A 23,269-nucleotide genomic window follows, 5' to 3' on the forward strand; every position below is an offset into this window, starting at 1 on the left:
GTGGTTGATGTCCGTGATGATCTTTTTGGCCTTCCTATGGCATCGGGTGGTGTAGGTGTCCAGGAGGGCGGGAAGTTTGCCTCCGGTAATGTGTTGGGCAGACCGCACCACCCTCTGGAGAGCTTTGCGGTTGCGGGCGGTGCAGTTGCCGTACCAGGCGGTGATACAGCCTGACAGGATGCTCTCAATTGTGCATCTGTAAAAGTTTGTGAGGGTTTTAGGTGTTAAGCCAAATTCCTTTAGCCTCCTGAGGTTGAAGAGGCGCTGTTGGTCCTTCTTCGCCACACTGTCTGTGTGGGTGGACCATTTCAGTTTGTCAGTGATGTGTATGTCGAGGATCTTGAAATTTTCCACCTTCTCCACTGCGGTCCACCAATGTGGATAGGGAGGTGCTCACTCTGTTGTTTCCTGAAGTCCACGATCATCTCCTTACTTTTGTTTACATTGAGTAAGAGGTTATTTTCCAGGCACCACACTCCCAGAGCCCTCACTTCCTCCCTGTAGGCCGTCTCATCATTGTTGGCAATCAAGCCTACTACTGTTGTGTCATCTGCAAACTTGATGATAGAGTTGGAGGCGTGCATGGCCACACAGTCATGGGTGAACAGGGAGTACAGGAGGGGGCTGAGCACGCACCCTTGTGGAGCCCCAGTGTTGAGGATTAGCGAAGAGGAGATGTTGTTTCCCTACCTTCACCACCTGGGGGCGACCCGTCAGGAATAATATCTGTAAACACACCAGCCCCTCTTGTGCTCTCTCTCTCTCTCTCTCTCTCTCTCTCTCTCTCTCTCTCTCTCTCTCTCTCTCTCTCTCTCTCCTCTCTCTCTCTCTCTCTCTCTCTCTCTCTCTCTCTCTCTCTCTCTCTCTCTCTCTCTCTCTCTCTCTCTCTCTCTCTCTCTCTCTCTCTCTCTCTCTCTCTCTCTCTCTCTCTCTCTCTCTCTCTCTCTCTCTCTCTCTCTCTCTAATGAGAAGCCTCTCTCTCCGTTTCAACTGAGAAGCCTCTATGTTTGAAGTGATCTGCCTCTCCTATGATGTTGACCTAACGAACAATATGGGTCTGAGGAAACATGTTGCAGCTGACACAGATTGGTCACCAGGGGCAACGAATCGAGCACACCTGGGCACCACTCAGGGGAGACGAGATGAGGAATGAACATTTTTATCCAGGAAACAGCATATGAACAGCATATGAACAGCATATGAACATTGCATAATTCCATCCACTCTAGACTAGGCTTAATGGTGTTGGAGGTGACAGGGGGGAGTCGCCATGGAGATGATACAGGAGTATCACTTCACCTTTCTCTGTGGTTTTGATGCAAAAAGACGAGAGAGAGAGGAGGTGAGAGGAGAGAGTGAAAGAGAGAGTGGAGAGAGAGAGAGAGGAAAGAAAGGGCTGTCACTCTCTCATTCTCTCTCTCCCTCACTCCCCTCAATCTCTCTCTCTGCCTCCTTCCCACAGCTCTCTCTCTCTCTATACTGTGTGCTACTGCTGTGGGAGCCTGCTCCTGTAGTGCTAGGCTGGCAGAGTAGAAAAGAGAGAGAGCCCGCGAGAGAGAGAGAGAGAGAGAGAGAGAGAGAGAGAGAGAGAGAGAGACAGACAGACAGACAGACAGACAGACAGACAGACAGACAGACAGACAGACAGACAGACAGACAGACAGACAGACAGACAGACAGACAGACAGACAGACAGACAGACAGACAGACAGACAGACAGACAGACAGACAGACAGACAGACAGACAGACAGACAGACAGACAGACAGACAGACAGACAGAGAGACAGAGACAAAGAGAGAGTGAGAGAGAGGGAGAGAGAGAGAGACAGAGACAAAGAGAGAGTGAGGGAGAGAGAGAGAGAGAGAGAGAGAGAGAGAGAGAGAGAGAGAGAGAGAGAGAGGGAGAGAGAGAGAGAGACAGAGACAAAGATGAGAGTGAGAGAGAGGGAGAGAGAGGAGAGAGAGAGAGAGAGGGAGAGAGAAAAAGAAAAAGAAAGAGAAAGATAGAGAGAAAGCTTCAAAGCAGAGTCACGGGAGCGTTTGTGTGTGTTTGTGTGCGTGGAGAGAAAGAGGAGAGAGGAGGCTTCAGATCAGGGGCGGTGTGAATAATTAATATCATCCTACGCATAGATGCCACAAAGATGTATCCATGGCATACGCACATACTGTACATACACAGAAACACATTATAAACATACACAGAAACACATTATAAACATACACAGTTATAAACATATAGCTAGACGAGATATTATAAACATATAGCTAGAAGAGACATTATAAACATATAGCTAGAAGAGACATTATAAACATATAGCTAGAAGAGACATTATAAACATATAGCTAGAAGAGACACATTATAAACATATAGCTAGAAGACACATTATAAACAATATAGCTAGAAGACACATTATAAACATATAGCTAGAAGAGACATTATAAACATATAGCTAGAAGAGACATTATAAACATATAGCTAGAAGAAGACATTATAAACATATAGCTAGAAGAGCGACATTATAAACATATAGCTAGAAGAGACATTATAAACATATAGCTAGAAGAGACATTATAAACATATAGCTAGAAGAGACATTATAAACATATAGCTAGAAGACACATTATAAACATATAGCTAGAAGAGACACATTATAAACATATAGCTAGAAGAGATATTATAAACATATAGCTAGAAGAGACATTATAAACATATAGCTAGAAGAGACACATTATAAACATATAGCTAGAAGAGACACATTATAAACATATAGCTAGAAGAGAGACATTATAAACATATAGCTAGAAGACACATTATAAACATATAGCTAGAAGAGACATTATAAACATATAGCTAGAAGAGACATTATAAACATATAGCTAGAAGACACATTATAAACATATAGCTAGAAGAGACACATTATAAACATATAGCTAGAAGACAATTATAAACATATAGCTAGACGAGACATTATAAACATATAGCTAGAAGAGACACATTATAAACATATAGCTAGAAGACACATTATAAACATATAGCTAGAAGAGACATTATAAACATATAGCTAGAAGACACATTATAAACATATAGCTAGAAGAGAGACATTATAAACATATAGCTAGAAGAGACATTATAAACATATAGCTAGAAGAGACACATTATAAACATATAGCTAGAAGAGACATTATAAACATATAGCTAGAAGAGACATTATAAACATATAGCTAGAAGAGACATTATAAACATATAGCTAGAAGAGACATTATAAACATATAGCTAGAAGAGACACATTATAAACATATAGCTAGAAGAGACATTATAAACATATAGCTAGAAGAGCGACATTATAAACATATAGCTAGAAGAGACACATTATAAACATATAGCTAGAAGACACATTATAAACATATAGCTAGAAGAGACATTATAAACATATAGCTAGAAGACACATTATAAACATATAGCTAGAAGAGACATTATAAACATATAGCTAGAAGAGACATTATAAACATATAGCTAGAAGAGACATTATAAACATATAGCTAGAAGAGACATTATAAACATATAGCTAGAAGAGACATTATAAACATATAGCTAGAAGAGACACATTATAAACATATAGCTAGAAGAGACATTATAAACATATAGCTAGAAGACACATTATAAACATATAGCTAGAAGAGACATTATAAACATATAGCTAGAAGACACATTATAAACATATAGCTAGAAGAGACATTATAAACATATAGCTAGCAGAGACCACATTATAAACATATAGCTAGAAGAGACATTATAAACATATAGCTAGAAGACACATTATAAACATATAGCTAGAAGACACATTATAAACATATAGCTAGAAGAGACATTATAAACATATAGCTAGAAGAGACATTATAAACATATAGCTAGAAGAGACACATTATAAACATATAGCTAGAAGAGAGACATTATAAACATATAGCTAGAAGAGACATTATAAACATATAGCTAGAAGACACATTATAAACATATAGCTAGAAGAGACACATTATAAACATATAGCTAGAAGAGACATTATAAACATATAGCTAGAAGACACATTATAAACATATAGCTAGAAGAGACACATTATAAACATATAGCTAGAAGAGACATTATAAACATATAGCTAGAAGAGACACATTATAAACATATAGCTAGAAGAGACACATTATAAACATATAGCTAGAAGAGACATTATAAACATATAGCTAGAAGAGACATTATAAACATATAGCTAGAAGACACATTATAAACATATAGCTAGAAGAGACATTATAAACATATAGCTAGAAGAGCACATTATAAACATATAGCTAGAAGACACATTATAAACATATAGCTAGAAGAGACATTATAAACATATAGCTAGAAGAGACACATTATAAACATATAGCTAGAAGACACATTATAAACATATAGCTAGAAGAGACATTATAAACATATAGCTAGAAGACACATTATAAACATATAGCTAGAAGAGACATTATAAACATATAGCTAGAAGAGACATTATAAACATATAGCTAGAAGAGACACATTATAAACATATAGCTAGAAGAGACATTATAAACATATAGCTAGAAGAGACATTATAAACATATAGCTAGAAGAGACACATTATAAACATATAGCTAGAAGAGACACATTATAAACATATAGCTAGAAGAGACATTATAAACATATAGCTAGAAGACACATTATAAACATATAGCTAGAAGAGACATTATAAACATATAGCTAGAAGAGACATTATAAACATATAGCTAGAAGACACATTATAAACATATAGCTAGAAGAGACATTATAAACATATAGCTAGAAGAGACATTATAAACATATAGCTAGAAGAGACATTATAAACATATAGCTAGAAGAGAGACATTATAAACATATAGCTAGAAGAGACATTATAAACATATAGCTAGAAGACACATTATAAACATATAGCTAGAAGACACATTATAAACATATAGCTAGAAGAGACATTATAAACATATAGCTAGAAGAGACACATTATAAACATATAGCTAGAAGACACACATTATAAACATATAGCTAGAAGACACATTATAAACATATAGCTAGAAGAGACACATTATAAACATATAGCTAGAAGACACATTATAAACATATAGCTAGAAGAGACACATTATAAACATATAGCTAGAAGAGATATTATAAACATATAGCTAGAAGAGACATTATAAACATATAGCTAGAAGAGACATTATAAACATATAGCTAGAAGAGACATTATAAACATATAGCTAGAAGAGACATTATAAACATATAGCTAGAAGAGACATTATAAACATATAGCTAGAAGAGACATTATAAACATATAGCTAGAAGACACATTATAAACATATAGCTAGAAGAGACATTATAAACATATAGCTAGAAGAGACATTATAAACATATAGCTAGAAGAGACACATTATAAACATATAGCTAGAAGAGACATTATAAACATATAGCTAGAAGAGACATTATAAACATATAGCTAGAAGACACATTATAAACATATAGCTAGAAGAGACATTATAAACATATAGCTAGAAGAGACATTATAAACATATAGCTAGAAGAGACACATTATAAACATATAGCTAGAAGAGACATTATAAACATATAGCTAGAAGAGACATTATAAACATATAGCTAGAAGAGACACATTATAAACATATAGCTAGAAGAGGACACATTATAAACATATAGCTAGAAGAGACATTATAAACATATAGCTAGAAGAGACATTATAAACATATAGCTAGAAGAGACATTATAAACATATAGCTAGAAGAGACATTATAAACATATAGCTAGAAGAGACATTATAAACATATAGCTAGAAGACACATTATAAACATATAGCTAGAAGAGACATTATAAACATATAGCTAGAAGAGACATTATAAACATATAGCTAGAAGAGACATTATAAACATATAGCTAGAAGAGAACATTATAAACATATAGCTAGAAGAGACATTATAAACATATAGCTAGAAGAGACATTATAAACATATAGCTAGAAGAGACACATTATAAACATATAGCTAGAAGAGACATTATAAACATATAGCTAGAAGAGACATTATAAACATATAGCTAGAAGAGACACATTATAAACATATAGCTAGAAGACACATTATAAACACATATAGCTAGAAGAGACACATTATAAACATATAGCTAGAAGACACATTATAAACATATAGCTAGAAGAGACACATTATAAACATATAGCTAGAAGAGATATTATAAACATATAGCTAGAAGAGACATTATAAACATATAGCTAGAAGAGACATTATAAACATATAGCTAGAAGAGACACATTATAAACATATAGCTAGAAGACACATTATAAACATATAGCTAGAAGAGACACATTATAAACATATAGCTAGAAGACACATTATAAACATATAGCTAGAAGAGACACATTATAAACATATAGCTAGAAGAGATATTATAAACATATAGCTAGAAGACACATTATAAACATATAGCTAGAAGAGACACATTATAAACATATAGCTAGAAGAGATATTATAAACATATAGCTAGAAGAGACATTATAAACATATAGCTAGAAGAGACATTATAAACATATAGCTAGAAGAGACATTATAAACATATAGCTAGAAGAGAGACATTATAAACATATAGCTAGAAGAGACATTATAAACATATAGCTAGAAGAGACATTATAAACATATAGCTAGAAGACACATTATAAACATATAGCTAGAAGAGACATTATAAACATATAGCTAGAAGACACATTATAAACATATAGCTAGAAGAGACATTATAAACATATAGCTAGAAGAGACATTATAAACATATAGCTAGAAGACACATTATAAACATATAGCTAGAAGAGACATTATAAACATATAGCTAGAAGAGACATTATAAACATATAGCTAGAAGAGACATTATAAACATATAGCTAGAAGACACATTATAAACATATAGCTAGAAGAGAGACATTATAAACATATAGCTAGAAGAGACATTATAAACATATAGCTAGAAGAGACATTATAAACATATAGCTAGAAGAGACATTATAAACATATAGCTAGAAGAGACATTATAAACATATAGCTAGAAGAGAGACATTATAAATACTAAAAAAACATATAGCTAGAAGAGACATTATAAACATATAGCTAGAAGAGACATTATAAACATATAGCTAGAAGACGACATTATAAACATATAGCTAGAAGAGACATTATAAACATATAGCTAGAAGAGACATTTATAAACATATAGCTAGAAGAGACACATTATAAACATATAGCTAGGAAGAGACATTATAAACATATAGCTAGAAGAGACACATTATAAACATATAGCTAGAAGAGAGACATTATAAACATATAGCTAGAAGAGACATTATAAACATATAGCTAGAAGACACATTATAAACATATAGCTAGAAGAGACATTATAAACATATAGCTAGAAGACACATTATAAACATATAGCTAGAAGAGACATTATAAACATATAGCTAGAAGAGACATTATAAACATATAGCTAGAGAGACACATTATAAACATATAGCTAGAAGAGAGACATTATAAACATATAGCTAGAAGAGACACATTATAAACATATAGCTAGAAGAGATATTATAAACATATAGCTAGAAGAGAGACATTATAAACATATAGCTAGAAGAGACATTATAAACATATAGCTAGAAGACACATTATAAACATATAGCTAGAAGAGACATTATAAACATATAGCTAGAAGAGACACATTATAAACATATAGCTAGAAGACACATTATAAACATATAGCTAGAAGACACATTATAAACATATAGCTAGAAGAGACATTATAAACATATAGCTAGAAGAGACACATTATAAACATATAGCTAGAAGAGACACATTATAAACATATAGCTAGAAGACACATTATAAACATATAGCTAGAAGAGACATTATAAACATATAGCTAGAAGAGACATTATAAACATATAGCTAGAAGAGACATAAACATATAGCTAGAAGAGACATTATAAACATATAGCTAGAAGAGACATTATAAACATATAGCTAGAAGACACATTATAAACATATAGCTAGAAGAGACATTATAAACATATAGCTAGAAGACACATTATAAACATATAGCTAGAAGAGACATTATAAACATATAGCTAGAAGAGACATTATAAACATATAGCTAGAAGACACATTATAAACATATAGCTAGAAGAGACATTATAAACATATAGCTAGAAGACACATTATAAACATATAGCTAGAAGAGACATTATAAACATATAGCTAGAAGAGACATTATAAACATATAGCTAGAAGAGACATTATAAACATATAGCTAGAAGAGACATTATAAACATATAGCTAGAAGAGACATTATAAACATATAGCTAGAAGACACATTATAAACATATAGCTAGAAGAGACATTATAAACATATAGCTAGAAGAGACATTATAAACATATAGCTAGAAGACACATTATAAACATATAGCTAGAAGAGAGACATTATAAACATATAGCTAGAAGAGACATTATAAACATATAGCTAGAAGAGACATTATAAACATATAGCTAGAAGACACATTATAAACATATAGCTAGAAGACACATTATAAACATACACTTACAACTTACACGTACACACACACACACACACACACACACACACACACACACACACACACACACACACACACACACACACACACACACACACACACACACACACACACACACACACACTCTTCACATACACTGCTGCTACTCTGTTTATTATATATCCTGATTGCCTAGTCACTTTTACCCCTACCTACATGTTACCTCAACTACCTCAACTTCCTCGTACCCCTGCACATTGACTCAGTACCGGTACTCCTTGTATATAGCCTCGTTATTGTTATTTTTATTGCGTTACTATTTCCTGTGTGTATGCAGACGTTTTGTGTGTGTGTGTGTGTGTGTGTGTGTGTGTGTGTGTGTGTGTGTGGGTCCCCTAGTGTGACTAAATGCACCACACTGTGTTGCTATAATGAATTTATCTAGCATGCCTATGAGGGGTCTCAGGTGTTGTTACTTAGAATGAGTGAACTACTGGAGGGTTTAGCTGTCAACTGATGCCCTAGGTGCTGTATGCTTTTAACAGAGATGTGATGTAATTGGTTATGTGTACGGATGACTGTCGAGGGGAATGCTGTGTGTGTGTGTGTGTGTGTGTGTGTGTGTGTGTGTGTGTGTGTGTGTGTGTGTGTGTGTGTGTGTGTGTGTGTGTGTGTGTGGCTGTGTGTGTGTGTGTGTGTGTGTGTGTGTGTGTGTGTGTGTGTGTGTGTGTGTGTGTGTGTGTGTGTGTGTGTGTGTGTGTGTGTGTGCGCGCATCATTATTTCTGTGTTAGGAAGACTGCTGGGGGGAACGGCCTGTTTGTGATTACTGATAGGATATAGTAGGGGTTGAATGTGGTATATTCCCAATGGGAACTAAATGAGAGATGGTGAACAGAAGACTAAATACGTGGTGTGGTTTGCTGTACGATCAGGGTGAATGAAGTTAGCTGTGAAGTTAATGTGATGTAAGAGATAATCCGTGATTCAAACCCATCGCACTATGTACACAATGCAAGATTTAAATAAAGGTAAAGTTCCCGTGTTTGCGGAAACCCCATTCATGATAAACACTGCATATGTGGGCTCCATTGGAAATTACCTTTAATAAGAAGCACATTGTCGAAATATAGTTGAAGTCGGAAGTTTACATACACTTATGTTGGAGTCATTAAAACTTAATTTCAACCACTCCACACATTTCTTGTTAACAAACTATAGTTTTGGAAAGTCGGTTAGGACATCTACTTTGTGCATGACACAAGTAATTTTTCCAACAATTGTTTACAGACAGATTATTTCACTTATAATTCACCATATCACAATTCCAGTGGGTCAGAAGTTTACATACACTAAGTTGACTGTGCCTTTAAACAGCATGGAAAATTCCAGAAAATAATGTCATGGCTTTAGAAGCTTCTGATAGGTTAATTTACATCATTTGAGTCAATTGGAGGTGTACCTGTGGATGTATTTCAAGGCCTACCTTCAAACTCAGTGCCTCTTTGCTTGACTACATGGGAAAATCAAAAGAATTCAGCCAAGACCTCAGAAAAACATTGTAGACCTCCACAAGTCTGGTTCATCCTTGGGAGCAATTTCCAAATGCCTGAAGGTACCACGTTCATCTGTACAAACAATAGCACGCAAGTATAAACATCATGGGACCACGCAGCTGTCATACCGCTCAGGAAGGAGACGCGTTCTGTCTCCTATAGATGAATGTACTTTGGTGCGAAAAGTGCAAATTAATCCCAGAACAACAGCAAAGGACCTTATGAAGATACTGGAGGAAACAGGTACAAAAGTATCTATATCCACAGTAAAACGAGTCCTATATCGACATAACCTGAAAGGCCGCTCAGCAAGGAAGAAGCCACTGCTCCAAAACCGCCATAAAAAAGCCAGACTATGGTTTGCACATGGGGACAAAGATCGTAATTTTTGGAGAAATGTCCTCTGGTCTGATGAAACAAACATAGAACTGTTTGGCCATAATGACCATTGTTATGTTATTAGGAAACAGGAGGATGTTTGCAAGCCGAAGAACACCATCCCAACCGTGAAGCATGGGGGTGGCAGCATCATGTTGTGGGGGTGCTTTGTTGCAGGAGTGACTGGTGCACTTCACAAAATAGATGGCATCATGAGGGAGGAAAATTATGTGGATATATTGAAGCAACATCTCAAGACATCAGTCAGGAAGTTAAAGCTTGGTCGCAAATGGGTCTTCCAAATGGACAATAACTCCAAGCATACTTCCAAAGTTGTGTCAAAGTGGCTTAAGGACAACAAAGTCAAGGTATTGGAGTGGCCATCACAAAGCCCTGACCTCAATCCTATGGAAAATTTGTGGGCAGAACTGAAAAAGCGTTTGCGAGCAAGGGGGCCTACAAACCTGACTCAGTTACACCAGCTCTGTCAGGAGGAATGGGCCAAAATTCACGCAACTTACTGTGGAAGGCTACCCAAAACGTTTGACCCAAGTTAAACAATTTGAAGGCAATGCTAGCAAATACTCATTGAGTGTATGTAAACTTCTGACCCACTGGGAATGTGATGAAAGAAATAAAAGCTGAAATAAATCATTCTCTCAACTAATATTCTGACATTTCACATTCTTAAATAAAGTGGTGATCCTACTGACCTAAGACAGGGCATTTTTACTAAGATTAAATGTCAGGAATTGTGAAAAACTGAGTTTAAATGTATTTTTCTAAGGTGTATGTAAACTTCCGACGTCAACTTTTCGTGATCGGATTAGAATCCCTGGACCTAGTTTCATATATAAATTCTTAGCAAGTGTATTTTAGCTAGCTAGGTACCAGTCAGACAGGATATGACTGATGCTCTCTCTCTCCTTCCTCTTTTACTCCTCTTCATTACTAACTCATTACAACAGTATCAAACTTTAATGAGACACTCTCACCCAACGCACATGCACCAAAACCCTTGCAGGCCTTAATAAGCTAACAGACTTTTTTAGATGCATGAACAATATTACGAGTAGGACATTTTTTTTTGTTTAGCCTTCCGGTAAAGTCACATGAATATGAATGTAGTATAGCTCTATACTTACTGTGATTGGTATAGGGAACATGTCATCAGGGGTATACGACATATAAATAATTACCTCAATCAGTTAATGCTGTACATGTTTCCCCTGAGCTGTGAGATTGGGCCCTCTGGGCTACTGTAGAACATGTGAATGTCACTACCAATTAACTGGATCTGTTAGTTAATGTTTTACTCTCTGTCCCATGCTGCTTTCTCCTGTCTTCTACTATCTCTCTCTCTCTCTCTCTCTCTCTCTCTCTCTCTCTCTCTCCTCTCTCTCTCTCTCTCATCTCTCTCTCTCTCTCTCTCCTCCTCTCTCTCTCTCTCTCTCTCTCTCTCTCTCTCTCTCTCTCTCTCTCTCTCTCAATATTGGAGTGCTTTAATACTGTGTGTGTGTGTGTGTGTGTGTGTGTGTGTGTGTGTGTGTGTGTGTGTGTGCATTTGTGCATTTGTGTGTGTAGGATAATGTCAATCTGTAGTAGTGATAAATATTCCTATTTCCTGATTGGCTATCCTAGGTTGTCTGAAGGACAATCCCCATGTGTTGACATGGTAGCGTTCATTTCTAAGCGTTTGGGTTTGCCTCAAGTTGGTCTTAGTTCAGTAGCTCACTGAAACAATGTTGATGGTAAGAACAGCTGTTGTGAGTTGGTGGTGTTTTATCACATTTCAGTGTCTCTAGTCAGAACAGTAGTTTCAGAGTGGTGTTATTTCAGTGTGTGAACGGGGTGTTATTTCAGTGTGGTGTTATGATACTGAGGCACATCGCTGAGCGGTGACTCACTGTAACTTCTTAGACATGCTGACCCACCCACCCTCCCTCCCTCCCTTCCTCCATCCATCTCTCCGCTGTCCTGACTGTAGCCAATCACTAGCTCAATGAATGTTTTTCTTTAAGCAGGAAGACAAGAAGGTCCAATACATAGAGAAAAGGAGGAATGTCACTGTTTTGCTATCTTGTATCACCGGAGCTTTTATTAAAAGATCAATGTTTGGGTCTCCGGAGCAGCAAAACAACCACGACTGTAGCTTACTCTAACCCCACCTTCTGGAGAGAGGGAGAAATTCTGAGCTATGTTCCCTAGCTAGGCTACAATGTTTCCAACGCTGACATGGATGGATGTCTTTGTGAATTAATTCCATGTGACTGAATTTATAAATCCCACTTTTTCTTTGTATTCAGAAAGCTTCTTAAGCAGGTTGAGAGGTTGACTTGTTGTCTTGTTTAGTAAATGTCAGTGCACTACATTGGAGCTCTAAGTGCACTACATTGGAGCTCTAAGTGCACTACATTGGAGCTCTAAGTGCACTACATTGGAGCTCTAAGTGCACTACATTGGAGCTCTAAGTGCACTACATTGGAGCTCTAAGTGCACTACATTGGAGCTCTAAGTGCACTACATTGGAGCTCTAAGTGCACTACATTGCAGCTCTAAGAACACTACATTGCAGCTCTAAGAACACTACATTGCAGCTCTAAGAACACTACATTGGAGCTCTAAGTGCACTACATTGGAGCTCTAAGTGCACTACATTGCAGCTCTAAGAACACTACATTGGAGCTCTAAGAATACTACATTGGAGCTCTAAGAACACTACATTGGAGCTCTAAGAACACTACATTGGAGCTCTATCTTGTATAATGACATTTCTTCCTGACCAATGTTACATCCAGACTCTTAACAAAAACCACATTCTAATAACGTTCAGTAATATACGTTTTATGGAATTTGCAAAGTTTGCTCACAAGGTATTAATCATAACTCCCACATTTGTAAAGGTTAGCAAAATAGTTATTTACAAATTATGAAAAAACTTAAAAATGATGCATTATTGATTCAAAATCAGTTATTTGTCCTCCTGTATTATACCATTTGTGTCAGTATGAACAAACTACATGCTCTGTGAAAACAGACGTTGAGCCATGGATTTCTGTTGCACTGTGTGAGTAGTTTCACTAGATGGCGATCTTGTATCCTGCACAGGCACAGAGACATCTCTGAAGCAGTTTTTATGAAAGTAAACATAAGATAATAGCCTTGGGGCTGGTTTCCAGGAGCAAGATTAGATTAAGCCTGTAGATACTCCCTGACTAAAAAACAACGGAGATTCTTCATTCAAAGTGCTTTTTAGTCCAATCTGTGTCTGGGAAACTGTCTCTTAAAATAAAAAGCACTTAAGAATTTATAGAGTGGTCTGAAGATGTGTTGTGTTTCCATGGTAGACTATATGTTTTGAACCATCTATAATTCTGTTTTGAACCATTGTATAATTCTGTATTCTTTCCTTCTCAGATGAGCCCTGTGAAGATCTAAAACCACATAGCAGCCCCAGCCTGAGCCTCAATATGGACAACGAGATCACAGCCAAGGAGAGAGGAGTACTGGAGGAGAATAACGAAAAGGAGATGATGGACAGATATCAGGAGGAGGAGGAGGTAGAGGAGGAGGAGGTAGAGGAGGTAGAGGAGGTAGAGGAGGAGGAGGAGGAGGTAGAGGAGGAGGAGGAGGAGGAGGAGGTAGAGGAGCAGGTAGAGGAGGTAGAGGAGGAGGTAGAGGAGGTAGAGGAGGAGGTAGAGGAGGTAGAGGAGGAGGTAGAGGAGGAGGAGGAGGAGGAGGAGGGGGGAGAGGAGGTAGAGGAGGAGGTAGAGGAGGTAGAGGAGGAGGAGGAGGTAGAGGAGGAGGAGGAGGAGGAGGAAGAGGAAGAGGATGAGGATGAGGAGGAGGTATAGGAGGTAGAGGAGGAGGAGGAGGAGGTGGAGGAGGAGGTAGAGGAGGAGGAGGAGGAGGTATAGGATGTAGAGGAGGAGGTAGAGAATGTAGAGGAGGAGGAGGAGGTAGAGGAGGAGGAGGTAGAGGAGGAGGAGGTGGAGGTAGAGGAGCGATTTTATGGTAGGATGGTATTCATTGATGTTATATTTTGGTGGTCTATAATCATCTGGCATGTTTATAACATTTTATGGCTCTTGACTTTGTATCCAGTTTTTTTGCCTTGTACTGTATATATTTGACTCTTGTTTTAATCTACATCTTAATCTATATCTTAATGTATATTTCATGTATATTTCATGTATATCTTTTACCCTTGTTTTTAAATCTGCTGCTTTTTTAAAGGATATTTCTCCTCAGGGATTAACAAAGTAGCTGTTTAACTACGGCCTTTCTGACACAGACAAGGCTTACCTAATTCTTACCTATCTAATTAACCAATAATGCCCGAGAGGGTACCACGGCTAAGAGCTGTATCCAGGCACTCCGCATTGCGTCGTGCATACGAACAGCCCTTAGCCGTGCTATATTGGCCGCATATCACATACACCTGAGGTGCCTTATTGCTATTAATAAACTGGTTACCAACGTAATTAAAGCAGTAAAAATAAATGTTTTATCATACCCGTGGTATACGGTCTGATATACCATGGCTTTCAACCAATCAGCATTCAGGGCTGGAACCACCCAGTTTATAACAATGTATAAATCTCTAACTAGGAGGAAGAGAAGGGTAGGAGGGAGCAGCTGGAGCCTCTGTCTGAGGAGCAGGAGCTGGAGGAGTTGAGGAGTCAGGTGCTGCAGCTCCTCCTGGAGTTAGAAGGGGCCAGGGAGATATCCAACAAACACCAGGAGGCTTTCCACGAGCTGCAGGGTAAGAGAGAAGTCCACGTCAAACCGCTAGCTAGTTATCTGTGGTGCATTAGCAGTGCCACGCTACGGTCACGTTATCTTCCCTGAGATCTCCAGTGACAGACTAGTCTCTTGGTCTGTCCTCGGCTCTTTGTAAATGTTTATCTCAAACAGGATCAGTTCCTCATAGTCCCTGAATAGAGAGCTGCATCATCATTCTGGAAATGATGAGCTAGTCAAACAGACTAAGACCTTAGTACTGAGGACATAGTGAACACACTAAGACCTTAGGACTGAGGACATAGTGAACACACTAAGACCTTAGTACTGAGGACATAGTGAACACACTAAGACCTTAGGACTGAGGACATAGTGAACACACTAAGACCTTAGTACTGAGGACATAGTGAACACACTAAGACCTTAGTACTGAGGACATAGTGAACACACTAAGACCTTAGTACTGAGGACATAGTGAACAGACTAAGACCTTAGTACTGAGGACATAGTGAACAGACTAAGACCTTAGTACTGAGGACATAGTGAACACACTAAGACCTTAGTACTGAGGACATAGTGAACAGACTAAGACCTTAGTACTGAGGACATAGTGAACACACTAAGACCTTAGGACTGAGGACATAGTGAACACACTAAGACCTTAGTACTGAGGACAAAGTGAACACACTAAGACCTTAGTACTGAGGACATAGTGAACACACTAAGACCTTAGTACTGAGGACATAGTGAACACACTAAGACCTTAGTACTGAGGACATAGTGAACACACTAAGACCTTAGTACTGAGGACATAGTGAACACACTAAGACCTTAGTACTGAGGACATAGTGAACACACTAAGACCTTAGTACTGAGGACATAGTGAACACACTAAGACCTTAGTACTGAGGACATAGTGAACACACTAAGACCTTAGTACTGAGGACATAGTGAACACACTAAGACCTTAGTACTGAGGACAAAGTGAACAGACTGAGACCTTAGTACTGAGGACATAGTGAACACACTAAGACCTTAGTACTGAGGACATAGTGAACACACTAAGACCTTAGTACTGAGGACATAGTGAACACACTAAGACCTTAGTACTGAGGACATAGTGAACACACTAAGACCTTAGTACTGAGGACATAGTGAACACACTAAGACCTTAGGACTGAGGACATAGTGAACACACTAAGACCTTAGTACTGAGGACATAGTGAACACACTAAGACCTTAGTACTGAGGACATAGTGAACAGACTAAGACCTTAGTACTGAGGACATAGTGAACAGACTAAGACCTTAGTACTGAGGACATAGTGAACAGACTAAGACCTTAGTACTGAGGACATACTGAACAGACTAAGACCTTAGGACTGAGGACATAGTGAACAGACTAAGACCTTAGTACTGAGGACATAGTGAACACACTAAGACCTTAGGACTGAGGACATAGTGAACACACTAAGACCTTAGTACTGAGGACATAGTGAACACACTAAGACCTTAGTACTGAGGACATAGTGAACAGACTAAGACCTTAGTACTGAGGACATAGTGAACACACTAAGACCTTAGTACTGAGGACATAGTGAACACACTAAGACCTTAGTACTGAGGACATAGTGAACACACTAAGACCTTGGTACTGAGGACAAAGTGAACAGACTAAGACCTTAGTACTGAGGACATAGTGAACACACTAAGACCTTAGTACTGAGGACATAGTGAACACACTAAGACCTTAGTACTGAGGACATAGTGAACACACTAAGACCTTAGGACTGAGGACATAGTGAACACACTAAGACCTTAGTACTGAGGACATAGTGAACAGACTAAGACCTTAGTACTGAGGACATAGTGAACAGACTAAGACCTTAGTACTGAGGACATAGTGAACACACTAAGACCTTAGTACTGAGGACATAGTGAACACACTAAGACCTTAGTACTGAGGACATAGTTAACACACTAAGACCTTAGTACTGAGGACATAGTGAACACACTAAGACCTTAGTACTGAGGACATAGTGAACACACTAAGACCTTAGGACTGAGGACATAGTGAACACACTAAGACCTTAGTACTGAGGACATAGTGAACACACTAAGACCTTAGTACTGAGGACATAGTGAACACACTAAGACCTTAGTACTGAGGACATAGTGAACAGACTAAGACCTTAGTACTGAGGACATAGTGAACAGACTAAGACCTTAGTACTGAGGACATAGTGAACACACTAAGACCTTAGTACTGAGGACATAGTGAACAGACTAAGACCTTAGTACTGAGGACATAGTGAACACACTAAGACCTTAGGACTGAGGACATAGTGAACACACTAAGACCTTAGTACTGAGGACAAAGTGAACACACTAAGACCTTAGTACTGAGGACATAGTGAACACACTAAGACCTTAGTACTGAGGACATAGTGAACACACTAAGACCTTAGTACTGAGGACATAGTGAACACACTAAGACCTTAGTACTGAGGACATAGTGAACACACTAAGACCTTAGTACTGAGGACATAGTGAACACACTAAGACCTTAGTACTGAGGACATAGTGAACACACTAAGACCTTAGTACTGAGGACATAGTGAACACACTAAGACCTTAGTACTGAGGACATAGTGAACACACTAAGACCTTAGTACTGAGGACATAGTGAACACACTAAGACCTTAGTACTGAGGACATAGTGAACACACTAAGACCTTAGTACTGAGGACAAAGTGAACAGACTGAGACCTTAGTACTGAGGACATAGTGAACACACTAAGACCTTAGTACTGAGGACATAGTGAACACACTAAGACCTTAGTACTGAGGACATAGTGAACACACTAAGACCTTAGTACTGAGGACATAGTGAACACACTAAGACCTTAGTACTGAGGACATAGTGAACACACTAAGACCTTAGGACTGAGGACATAGTGAACACACTAAGACCTTAGTACTGAGGACATAGTGAACACACTAAGACCTTAGTACTGAGGACATAGTGAACAGACTAAGACCTTAGTACTGAGGACATAGTGAACAGACTAAGACCTTAGTACTGAGGACATAGTGAACAGACTAAGACCTTAGTACTGAGGACATACTGAACAGACTAAGACCTTAGGACTGACGACATAGTGAACAGACTAAGACCTTAGTACTGAGGACATAGTGAACACACTAAGACCTTAGGACTGAGGACATAGTGAACACACTAAGACCTTAGTACTGAGGACATAGTGAACACACTAAGACCTTAGTACTGAGGACATAGTGAACAGACTAAGACCTTAGTACTGAGGACATAGTGAACACACTAAGACCTTAGTACTGAGGACATAGTGAACACACTAAGACCTTAGTACTGAGGACATAGTGAACACACTAAGACCTTGGTACTGAGGACAAAGTGAACAGACTAAGACCTTAGTACTGAGGACATAGTGAACACACTAAGACCTTAGTACTGAGGACATAGTGAACACACTAAGACCTTAGTACTGAGGACATAGTGAACACACTAAGACCTTAGGACTGAGGACATAGTGAACACACTAAGACCTTAGTACTGAGGACATAGTGAACAGACTAAGACCTTAGTACTGAGGACATAGTGAACAGACTAAGACCTTAGTACTGAGGACATAGTGAACACACTAAGACCTTAGTACTGAGGACATAGTGAACACACTAAGACCTTAGTACTGAGGACATAGTTAACACACTAAGACCTTAGTACTGAGGACATAGTGAACACACTAAGACCTTAGTACTGAGGACATAGTGAACACACTAAGACCTTAGTACTGAGGACAAAGTGAACACACTAAGACCTTAGTACTGAGGACAAACTGAACACACTCAGCTCAATGCATGCTGGGGATTTAGAGTGCTGAGATCAGTCTCAGCTGTCTACTCTAGCAGGCTCTCCAGTTGGGCTGGTCTGTGACTGGCAGGCTCTCCAGTTGGGCTGGTCTGTGTCTGACAGGCTCTGGTCTGTGACTGACAGGCTCTCCAATTGGGCTGGTCTGTGACTGACAGGCTCTGGTCTGTGACTGACAGGCTCTCCAATTGGGCTGGTCTGTGACTGACAGGCTCTCCAATTGGGCTGGTCTGTGACTGACAGGCTCTCCAGTTGGGCTGGTCTGTGACTGACAGGCTCTCCAGTTGGGCTGGTCTGTGACTCCACTGCCACCTTCTCACTATAAGGACAAATGAGATGGATGTGTTTTTCTGTCCAAAGAGAGAGATCCCAAAAAATATACTGTACATAATAAACATAGCATTACAATAAAGGGGTAATCAGACATGATAATATCATCTAATCTCAGCAACAAAAAAAAGAAACGTCCCTTTTTCAGGACCCTGTCTTTCAAAGATAATTCGTAAAAATCCAAATAACTTCACAGATCTTCATTGTAAAGGGTTTAAACACTGTTTCCCATGCTTGTTCAATGAACCATAAATAATTAATGAACATGCACCTGTGGAACGGTTGTTAAGACACTAACAGCTTACAGACGGTAGGCAATTAAGGTCACAGTTATGAAAACTTAGGACACTAAAGAGGCCTTTCTACTGACTCTGAAAAACACCAAAGGAAAGATGCCCAGGGTCCCAGCTCATCCTCGTGAATGTGCCTTTGGCATGCTGCAGGGTGGCAGGAGAACTGAAGATGTGGCCAGGGAAATAAATTGCAATGTCCGTACTGTGAGACGCCAAAGACAGCGCTACAGGGAGACAGGATGGACAGCTGATCATCCTCGCAGTGGCAGAGCACGTGTAACAACACCTGCACAGGATCGGTACATCCGAACATCACACCTGCGGGACAGGTACAGGATGGCAACAACAACTGCCCGAGTTACACCAGGAACGCACAATCCCTCCATCAGTGCTCAGACTGTCCGCAATAGGCAGAGAGACGCTGGGCTGAGGGCTTGTAGGCCTGTTGTAAGGCAGGTCCTCACCAGACATCACTGGCAACAACGTCGCCTATGAGCACAAACCCACCGTCGCTGGACCAGACAGGACTGGCAAAAAGTGCTATTCACTGACGAGTCACTGTTTTGTCTCACCAGGGGTGATGGTCGGATTCGCGTTTATCGTTGAAGGAATAAGTGTTACACCGAGGCCTGTACTCTGGAGCGGGATCGATTTGGAGGTGGAGGTTCCGTCATGGTCTGAGGCGGTGTGTCACAGCATCATCGGACTGAGCTTGTTGTCATTGCAGGCAATCTCAATGCTGTGCGTTACAGGGAAGACATCCTCCTCCCTCATGTGGTACCCTCCTGCAGGCTCATCCTGACATGACCCTCCAGCATGACAATGCCACCAGCCATACTGGTCATTCTGTGCGTGATTTCCTGCAAGAAAGGAATGTCAGTGTTCTGCCATGGCCAGCGAAGAGCCCGTATCTCAATCCCATTGAGCACGTCTGGGTCCTGTTGGAACGGAGGGTGAGGACTTGGGCCATTTCCCCCCCCAGAAATGTCCGGGAACTTGCAGGTGCCTTGGTGGAAGAGTGGGGTAACATCTCACAGCAAGAACTGGCAAATCTGGTGAAGTCCATGAGGAGGAGATGCACTGCAGTACTTAATGCAGCTGGTGGCATTAAGGTGATACTGACTCAGGAGTCTCTGACCTGAACAGGCAGAAGGGCTGTCAGATATCCCCCTAGCGACCTGAATGCCTTTCAACCTATCAGCGGCCTGGTCACAGAGGTCACTGGGATTTTGAGGGGCAGGCTTATGACCCCCCCTTGTCTCTCTGACACATTCAGGGGATGGGGTGTCCTAGACCGCATTGTGATGTCATCACTCCCCGTTCGCTGGGGACGGGAAGTCTGGGATACTCCCATTGGGCCCCACCCACCAGGCATGCTCAGCTGTTCTTCAGGCCCACAGCTGACACACATGCACACAAACACACACACACACACACACCGCTTCACCCCACCCACTACAGCTGTTTCCCTTCGGGGAGGCCTCTCCATGCCTCTAGGTATCCATGGTGACCACCCAATCAAGGCTGAGGTGTGGAGAGGAGGTCCTAACATAGAATGTCACTGTAGAGTGATTTGATACTGTATGGTCACTGTACATGGGTATAAAACCTCAAGGCTTAGTAGCTAGACCAGAGAGGTGGATGGAAGCCTTCCTGAACCCTTTATAAAGGCCAACATAGATGCTTCAGAAATGTCACTTGTCTAGCAAACAAGACTAGACTTTTACAACATACAAAATGTGACCAACTTTGACAGTTCTGTTATTATAGGCTTCTGCTATCACACTGACTTCTCTTTCTCCCTCACATCTCTCTCTCTCTCTCGCTCTCCCTCCTTTCTCTCACTATCTCTCTCCTTTTTCTCTCTCTCTCTCTCTCTCTCTCTCTCTCTCTTCTCTCTCTCTCACTCATGTATCTCTCTCTCTCTCTCTCTCTCTCTCTCTCTCTCTCTCTCTCTCTCTCTCTCTCTCTCTCTCTCTCTCTCTCTCTCTCTCTCTCTCTCTCTCTCTCTCTCTCTCTCTCTCCTCTCTCTCTCTCTCTCTCTCTCTCTCTCTCTCTCTCTCTCTCTCTCTCTCTCTCTCTCTCTCTCTCTCTCTCTCTCTCTCTCTCTCTCTCTCTCAATTCAAGGGGCTTTATTGTCATGGGAAACATATGTTAACATTGCCAAAGCAAGTAGATAATATACAAAAGTGAAATAAACAATAAAAATGAACAGTAAACATTAGACTCACAGAAGTTCCAAAATAATAAAGACATTACAAATGTAATATTATGTCTATATACAGTGTTGTAACAATGTACAAATGGTTAAAGTACAAAAGGGAAAATAAATAAGCATAAATATGGGTTGTATTTACAATGGTGTTTGTTCTTCACTGGTTGCCCTTTTCTTGTGGCAACAGGTCACACATCTTGCTGCTGTAATGGCACACTGTGGAATTTCACCCAGTAGATATGGGAGTTTATCAAAATTGTGTTTGTTTTCGAATTCTTTGTGGATCTGTGTAATCTGAGGGAAATATGTGTCTTTAATATGGTCATACATTTGGCAGGAGGTTAGGAAGTGCAGCTCAATTTCCACCTCATTTTGTGGGCAGTGTGCACATAGCCTGTCTTCTCTTGAGAGCCAGGTCTGCCTACGGCGGCCTTTCTCAATAGCAAGGCTACGCTCACTGAGTCTGTACATAGTCAAAGCTTTCCTTAAGTTTGGGTCAGTCACAGTGGTCAGGTATTCTGCCACTGTGTACTCTCTGTTTAGGGCCAAATAGCATTCTAGTTTGCTCTGTTTTTTTGTTAATTCTTTCCAATGTGTCAAGTAATTATCTTTTTGTTTTCTCATGATTTGCTTGGGTCTAATTGTGTTGCTGTCCTGGGGCTCTGTGGGGTCTGTTTGTGTTTGTGAACAGAGCCCCAGGACCAGCTTGCTTAGGGGACTCTTCTCCAGGTTCATCTCTCTGTAGGGGATGGCTTTGTTATGGAAGGTTTGGGAATCGCTTCCTTTTAGGTGGTTGTAGAATTTAACGTCTCTTTTTTGGATTTTGATAATTAGTGGGTATCGGCCTAATTCTGCTCTGCATGCATTATTTGGTGTTCTACGTTGGACACAGAGGATATTTTTGCAGAATTTTGCATGCAGTCTCAATTTGGTGTTTGTCCCATTTTGTGAATTATTGGTCTCTCTCTCGCGCTCTCTCTCTCTCTCCTTTTTCTCTCTCTCTCTCTCTCACTCTCGCTCTCTGTCCCATACAGGTCTATTGGAGGATGAGCGTTTGACCAGCGCTCATCAGGCAGAAGCCTTCGCACGACAGGTCCACAACCTGCAAGGTACTGTCTGCAGCCATGTAGGCCCTCTGACTAAATGTGCATTTCATTCATGGAAATTTCTACCGGTGACGGACTTGGAC

The 23,269-nt window shown here is 39.7% G+C and overlaps 1 protein-coding gene across 5 annotated transcripts in view; it reads left to right on the top strand.

Moving 5' to 3' along the window:
* Positions 1-23,269, top strand: part of LOC106561691 (uncharacterized) — a 63,932-nt gene that overhangs the window by 21,760 nt on the left and 18,903 nt on the right. For all 5 annotated transcript variants that reach the window (XR_014379152.1, XM_045688494.2, XM_045688493.2 and 2 more), the window contains 3 exons: positions 14,011-14,153; positions 15,205-15,358; positions 23,115-23,189. Coding sequence is in view for 4 of the 5 variants with exons in the window: in XM_082957426.1 (XP_082813552.1) it covers positions 14,011-14,153; positions 15,205-15,358; positions 23,115-23,189 (372 nt within the window). In the remaining variant the exon portion in view is untranslated. The remainder of the gene's footprint in view (positions 1-14,010; positions 14,154-15,204; positions 15,359-23,114; positions 23,190-23,269) is intronic.

Source organism: Salmo salar, chromosome 10 (genome assembly GCF_965601325.2).
Source record: "Salmo salar chromosome 10, fSalSal1, whole genome shotgun sequence".
Lineage (NCBI taxonomy): Eukaryota > Metazoa > Chordata > Actinopteri > Salmoniformes > Salmonidae > Salmo > Salmo salar.